General features: G+C 45.8%; 1 protein-coding gene across 1 annotated transcript; it reads left to right on the forward strand.

Annotated features, from left to right (window-relative positions):
* Positions 1 to 1,368: 1,368 nt before the first annotated feature.
* On the forward strand, positions 1,369 to 5,815 carry LOC134638504 (neurofilament medium polypeptide-like). The gene is made up of 4 exons (XM_063489189.1): positions 1,369 to 2,134; positions 3,340 to 3,539; positions 3,657 to 3,781; positions 3,877 to 5,815. The coding sequence occupies exons 1-4, from the start codon at positions 1,384 to 1,386 to the stop codon at positions 5,156 to 5,158; spliced, it is 2,358 nt and encodes a 785-aa protein (XP_063345259.1). The 5' UTR covers positions 1,369 to 1,383; the 3' UTR covers positions 5,159 to 5,815.
* Positions 5,816 to 6,521: the final 706 nt, after the last annotated feature.

Raw genomic sequence — 6,521 nt, forward strand, 5'->3', positions numbered from 1 at the left:
CTCTGTTGCATTATCCTCATCTATAAAACATGCAGCCAGTGGATGGAGGGGCTGTGACGCATGTAATTCCTATGCTGCAGAACCCCCACCCCCACCACCCCCACCACCCCACCCCAAACATGTGAGACGTGATGCAAAGCACACAGTGACTTTGCGTGTTTCATTACAAATGTAACACATCTGCTATAGAGCACTTAAGTGTCACACATCCATGGGTGTCACTGAGCTGATGACATTAATGTTACAATAACAAAGAATGACTGAAAATTAGAAATCAGTGCTGTCTGCTAAATGGTGAATTCTTCCAAATATTTGTTCATATTAAAGGTGAGGCCTACAGTTCCCCTTTAAGGTAGAATAAACTCACTCACCCTGAGTGATCAATAGGTGCTGTATGTGCTCTTCAGAACTGCTCCTCTTCTCAGAGCAGACATCTCTTTAGATCAGCAGAGAAAGCTGTTTGGGGTTTCTGTGAATGCTGTATCAGTGTAACTCATGCTGCTGTTTTTGGTTTCTGTGTCATTTGTGTGCATCACACGCTCAACCTGCAATCAGATTCTGCACATCTTAAAATTGCTCTCTCAAAAAGAAGCAGAAACTAAGTGACGGGAAGCTGCTTTCTGAAAAGGGGAAAGAAGGAAATACTCTTTGTGTGTGTGCCTGTACTAAAAGAAGGAGTCTGTCAATGGCCCAGCAGTTGAGTTGAGTCCCAGGGGGTATGGCTGTGGATCTGCAAACTCACACTGCAGCAGTGAAGCTACAGAGAGCATCAGCAGAACACAGTGGACACCCACACAATCAGTCACAGATGGAAATGAGCAACTTTGCTAAAATCATTTACAGTTTGTTACATTTTAAAGTGGTATTTATTATTAAGGTGAGTTGTCCCTATTAAAGAAACAAATTAGAAAGAAAGTCCACCAGGACTTTAGCCACATGTATGCCCACAGTATTCCCATTTTTAAATATATATATTTTTTAAATTGTGTAAAGAAACACAGAAGCAGGCATTTGTGAATATGGTTAAAATTATTTATATTACAATCTTGTTTTGAAAGATCGCCTAGATATTTCCAGGTGCAGTTTTGGATGCTTAAAAAACATATCGCATGTTATAGTCCCAATATTTAGGATTGTTCCGTCAGTAAAGTATCCCCTCATCAACACCTCGAATGCCTTCAAAATACAACTTATCATCAGGATCCTACACTAACGGGAGCGAGTATCGTCTTGCCATTCCTGCGCAGCCGGTAGTTTTCTGAGGAAAAGGTATCTCTTTAAAAACGAGCGTGTCTTGGTGCTGACTACTGTCTTTTCCCTCCCTCCTATAAAAGCTGAACGCTCTCCCTCCTACTGCAGTCAGTTCTCACCGGCCCAGCCAACATGAGTTTCACGGTAGAGCATCACTTCATGGGCCCGAGCTCGTACCGCAAGGCTCGGCCCGCCTCCGTGTCCTCCAGCGGCTTTCACTCCCAACGCCGCCGCCTCACCTACAGCCAGCCATCCTCAATCGACAGCTTGGAGACCTTTAACGGCGACATGACTCGGAAGAGCGAGAAAGAGATCCTGCAAGCTCTGAACGACCGGTTCGCCGGCTACATCGACAAGGTGCGTAACCTGGAGATGCACAACCGCAACCTGGAGGCGGAAGCGGCGGCGCTGCGGCAGAGCCAAGCCGGGCGCGCCTCGGTCGGGGAGCACTACGAGCGGGAACTGGGTGACCTCAGGGGTCTCCTGCAGCAGCTGACCGGGGAGAAGGCCCGCGCGGCTGTGGAGCACGAGCACTTGGAAGAGGACATCCAGCACCTGCGGGTCAGGCTGGAGGATGAAGCGCGGAACCGGGAAGAGTTGGAGGCTGCCGCTCGCGCTATGAAAAAGTACGTCGAGGAGTGCCGGCTGGTACGCCTGGAGCTAGACAAGAAGCTCCGTGCGCTGGAAGAGGAGGCCGCTTTTCTTAAGAAGAACCACGAGGAAGAAGTGGCGGAGCTCTTGGCGCAGATCCAGAACGCGCAGGTGAGCTTCGACATGCGGGACACCCTGAAGGCGGACGTCACCACCGCACTGCGAGAGATCCGCTCGCAGCTGGACAGTCACGCATCCAAGACCTCGGTGCACGCCGAGGAGTGGTTCAAAGGTGAGTCCGATCAAAAAGGAGGAGGAAAGTTTATTGAAACGATCAAAAGTCTCCGTGCGTAAAGTCATGTTTGTCCGCTGTCCGTGGTGCTGAAGTGTGCCACATGGATCCACATCGGGGTTTATTTGAGGCGTCTCCGACTGTTATGTTGGAATGTTGGTTGATAACATTTATTAATCTATCACATCGAAAACTTTAGAGGTTAAATTACAAGTGACGAATTACGCGAAAGAAGCAAGATAACCAGTTTGGAAATGCGCAAATAAATACATAAAATAATAATAATCACTTAAATAATATCAATAATTTGCCCTTTGTCTTAGTTGGTGCCCTTTTCTATGACTGCGCAGTTGCGGCATAGTGACCTTTTTTTTTTTTTTAATTAAAGGCCAGCCCTGCAGAGGTGAGGTGGCACACAGAGAAGAGACTACGATTAATTTGCACTCTTGCCGGCTAACAGTGGGTGTGCACTGCCAGTTTCTCTTTTTGCTGTGCTGATGGATCTGACCCTGGACTTCCACGAATAAAAAAGTACCTTTCAAGGTCGTGGCGGGCTGATAATGTTTCATCAGTCAGTCGTGCTTTTTGCAGCCATCTTCTCCTGGCTGATGTGAATAATAAAAGCACCTGGACGTAGATCTGATGCATAGAATTACTAGCAAAGCAATAAGTGAGACATGATCCTACAGCCACTGTGAGCAGCACTTAGACACAGCGCTGCTGACTTTTATGGTGCTACATAAACACACTGCTGACAACTTTGAAGGCCCAGAAGGGTTTCCTGCGCATTGTAGTTTTGGGTATGTCAAAGGACATATTGGTCTATACCCAATCCCTCTCAGTAGGTGTACATTTTGACCTGGTACAGCTAGTAAAAGGTGCAAACAGAATGACCTTCTCTGAGTCCAGCTGACTGCAGCAGTGGTTTATTCATGCTTGGATGTGGGAGGGAGCTGAGTCAGACTATTGACTGGCAGCTGGACAGTGTCAAGGTTACAGAGGCTCTTTGTAGTGACTGTCTGTTCTCTAAAGCAGGACTGGTTAAATATTTTCAGTAAAAAAAAAAAAGGCCTACGTCTTTAGACTCAAAATGTTCCCCTTTCTTTTAAAAGTATGCATATGTGTCATGTTTCAGGCAAAGTATCTTAATTAAAAGTGATTTCTAAACATGTTATGTACTTTTTAAAATTCTTTTTTTTCCACAGTGCGCATGGAGCGTCTGTCCGAGGCTGCTCGGTCTAACCAGGATGCAATCCGTGGATCCCAGGAAGAGATTGCAGAATACCGCCGCCAGCTCCAGAGCCGCACCATTGAGCTGGAGACTCTTCGAGGAACCAAGGAGTCACTGGAGAGGCAGCGTATAGAGAGTGAAGACAGACACCAAGACGACCTCAGCTCACTACAGGCAAGGCATCAGCACAGACATGCAGAAAAAGCAGAAATGCACCAATACTACAAATCTCTTTTCAGACACTTGATGAATGATATGTGACCAGAGAGGATGTGTACGTTTGTTTTGCAGGAAACCATCAATCAGCTCGACAACGAGTTAAAAACTACGAAATGGGAGATGGCTAGCCAGCTAAAAGATTACCAGGAGCTTCTGAATGTGAAGATGGCTCTGGATATCGAAATTGCTGCTTACAGGTTAGTTGGGATCTAAAAAATGTAACTTTAAATTGGTTTCTTTATGCCAAAAGTGATTAACATTTTCATTCTCTGTGTTCTTGTCTTCCAAACAGGAAACTACTGGAGGGAGAGGAGAATCGCTTTGTGTCAGGTGGAGGCCCATACTCCTACCTGGAAAGCAGAATCTCTGCCCACTTGAAAGTAAAAGGAGAAGAGATCTCTGATACAGTCATTGTAGAGGAACAGACAGATGAAACACAGGTGACAGAGGTGACAGAGGAAGCAGATGAAGATGAGGAGGAAAAGAAAGAAGAAGAAGAAGCAGAGGAAGGAGAGGGTGAAGAAACCAAAGAAGAAGAGGGTGAAGAAGAAGGTGAGGAAGAAGGAGATGAGAAGCAGGAAGGAGAGGGAGAGGAAGAAAAAGAGGAGGAAAAGGAAGAAGAGGGAGAGGAAGAGGAGAAAGGAGAGGAAGAAAAGGCAGGTGAAGAAGAAGAAAAGTCCAAATCTCCAGAAAAAGCTGCTTCCCCTCCTTCAAAATCTCCTCAATCTAAATCTCCTACTGTCAAATCACCAGAATCTAAATCGCCACAAAAATCACCAGAAGCCAAATCCCCAATGCCCAAATCACCTGCCAAGTCTCCTGCAGGAGATGAGTCAAAGTCACCTGTGTCAAAATCCCCACCCAGCAAGTCTCCTGAGTCCAAATCTCCTCCTCCCAAGAGCCCTGAACCAAAGTCTCCAGAGAAGGAGAAGGCCAAACCAGTTTCTGCCAAAGACACCCCTAAAGAGGAGGAAAAAGAGGAGAAAAAAGAGAAGCCTCAGCCTGTCAAAGAGGAAAAGAAGGAGAAAGAGCAGCCTGTGAAGGAGGAGAAGAAGCAGGAACCCAAAGAGAAAGAGCCAGAGAAGGTGGACAAACCTGAAACAAAGAAAGAAAGCAAAGAAGAGGAAACACCAAAAAAGGAAGAGGCTTCAAAACCTGTAACTCCCAGCAAGCCTGCTGAGGACAAGCCAGCCCCCAAGTCTGAGGCTAAAGAGAGTACTCCCCCTGCCAAGGAGGAGGAGAAGCCCTCTGCTCCTAAATCAGAGAGGGCCGAGCCTGAGGCAAAGCCAGCTGCTAAAGCAGAGCCTGAGAAAACAGAGAGCAAGAAGGAGGAGAAGAAGCCAGAGGAGAAGAAACCAGAGGAGAAGAAGCTGGATGAGAAGAAGCCAGAGGAGAAGCCTAAAGCAGAGCCTGAGAAAAAAGATAGCAAGAAAGAGGAGAAGAAGCCAGAGGAGAAAAAGGAGGCTAGTAAAGAAGAGAGTAAAGAGGTGAAGGAAGGAGCAAAGATGGAGAAGGCTGAGAAATCTTCTGGCACTGAGTCAAAGGAAAGCAAGGAGGAGAAACCCAAGAAGTAAGACAAAAATGCTGCGTTTCAGGGCTAGAGGAGGAGATGCCAAAGATCTGTGATGGAGGGAGGTGAGGAAAGGGCAAAAAGTGACTGAAGAGAAAGAGAAGCTGGATGTACCCAGCAGTTCAGATGGGCAGTAAAATGCCCAAAGCCAAGCAGGTAACAGTATGTAAGCAATAGTGATTTCTGTAGCAAATACCCCCCCTGCTCCCTACGTATGGCCATTACATGCCCCTGATGCTTCTGATGTATGACTGTAGTGAATGCAGAATGCTCTTAAACTCTTTATCTGAATGTGACGACTGCCCTTAATCAATATCAAGTGCATTTAAACAGAATTCCCGCTGATGGGGGCAGGAGGACCCTGCTGCACCTACGCGAGCCTTCAAGGGTAGAGATGTCAAACCAATGTCTAGCTAAAGATTGTCACAGATATTGAATATGAAAACGTATATTTAGGGAAACACAAATGTTATATTTACAAATGAATCAATAAGAAAGACTTGAAATTTGCTTGTTGTGCACCTTAATGCAGCTTCTCCTTACAGGTGAACTGGAGTGTCTCACTCTTCTAGTCTGCAGTGTTAGGACAATGATGACTGTGCTCTGTATAAACTGCTGAGAATATGCAATATGAAACACAAAAATAAAGAATGAAAAATGAAGCACACGAGGCTTGGCGGGCTTTTCTTCATGTATGCAGAAATCTGCAGCTCATTAAAGTGAAGATTAATAAAGTGTCAAGAGAAATCCTCCGAGGTACGATGCCAAAAGGTAAACGCTGCGAGTTATTGCACTGCATTGCGGCTGTGGAGAGGGGGAGCTGTACCCACTCCCCACAGCCGCCGCACCCTTCCTCACGTCCCACAGACCGCGTTCATGTATAAATCAAGAGCAGTGTCGCCGGCTCGCACAGAGCAGACTCTCTCTCTCATTTCCCAGGCCTGTCTCATTACAAACAGGAGCAGAGGACGCACATTTATCTTAAGATTATTAATTAAAAATCACCAGAATGATCAAATTGTCCTACAGGTACAGCCGTAACGTTAAACAGAGCAGGCTTTTGCTTTGAAACGTATAAATTAATAAGAAATGCAAATCCTCCTCTGTCACTTGTGGGTTGGTAATATTTTTAAATATTCAGAGATTTCTTTTGTTTCACAGAAAAAAATGTGTGGTTACTTTTAATAGGACTTCCTAATGAGTGCTGGTGAAAAAGACATTCATTACCAGCCTACTGAAAAGCAGGTAACTGTTAGATTTGTGCCATCACCGAAAGCTTCTCTTTCTTGGTGAAACACTGACATTGGACACACTTTGGCTGACATTGTGAGGCTCTCTCTCCTGGCACGACTGCACCCCCCTGTAAT

Source organism: Pelmatolapia mariae, linkage group LG12 (genome assembly GCF_036321145.2).
Source record: "Pelmatolapia mariae isolate MD_Pm_ZW linkage group LG12, Pm_UMD_F_2, whole genome shotgun sequence".
Taxonomy (NCBI): domain Eukaryota; kingdom Metazoa; phylum Chordata; class Actinopteri; order Cichliformes; family Cichlidae; genus Pelmatolapia; species Pelmatolapia mariae.

Coding starts and splice junctions, on each gene's coding strand:
- LOC134638504 (XM_063489189.1), top strand. CDS start 1,384: ATGAGTTTCACGGTAGAGCATCACTTCATGGGCCCGAGCTCGTACCGC. Junction 3,540..3,656: donor ACGACCTCAGCTCACTACAG/GCAAGGCATCAG, acceptor TTTGTTTTGCAG/GAAACCATCAATCAGCTCGA. Junction 3,782..3,876: donor ATCGAAATTGCTGCTTACAG/GTTAGTTGGGAT, acceptor TCTTCCAAACAG/GAAACTACTGGAGGGAGAGG.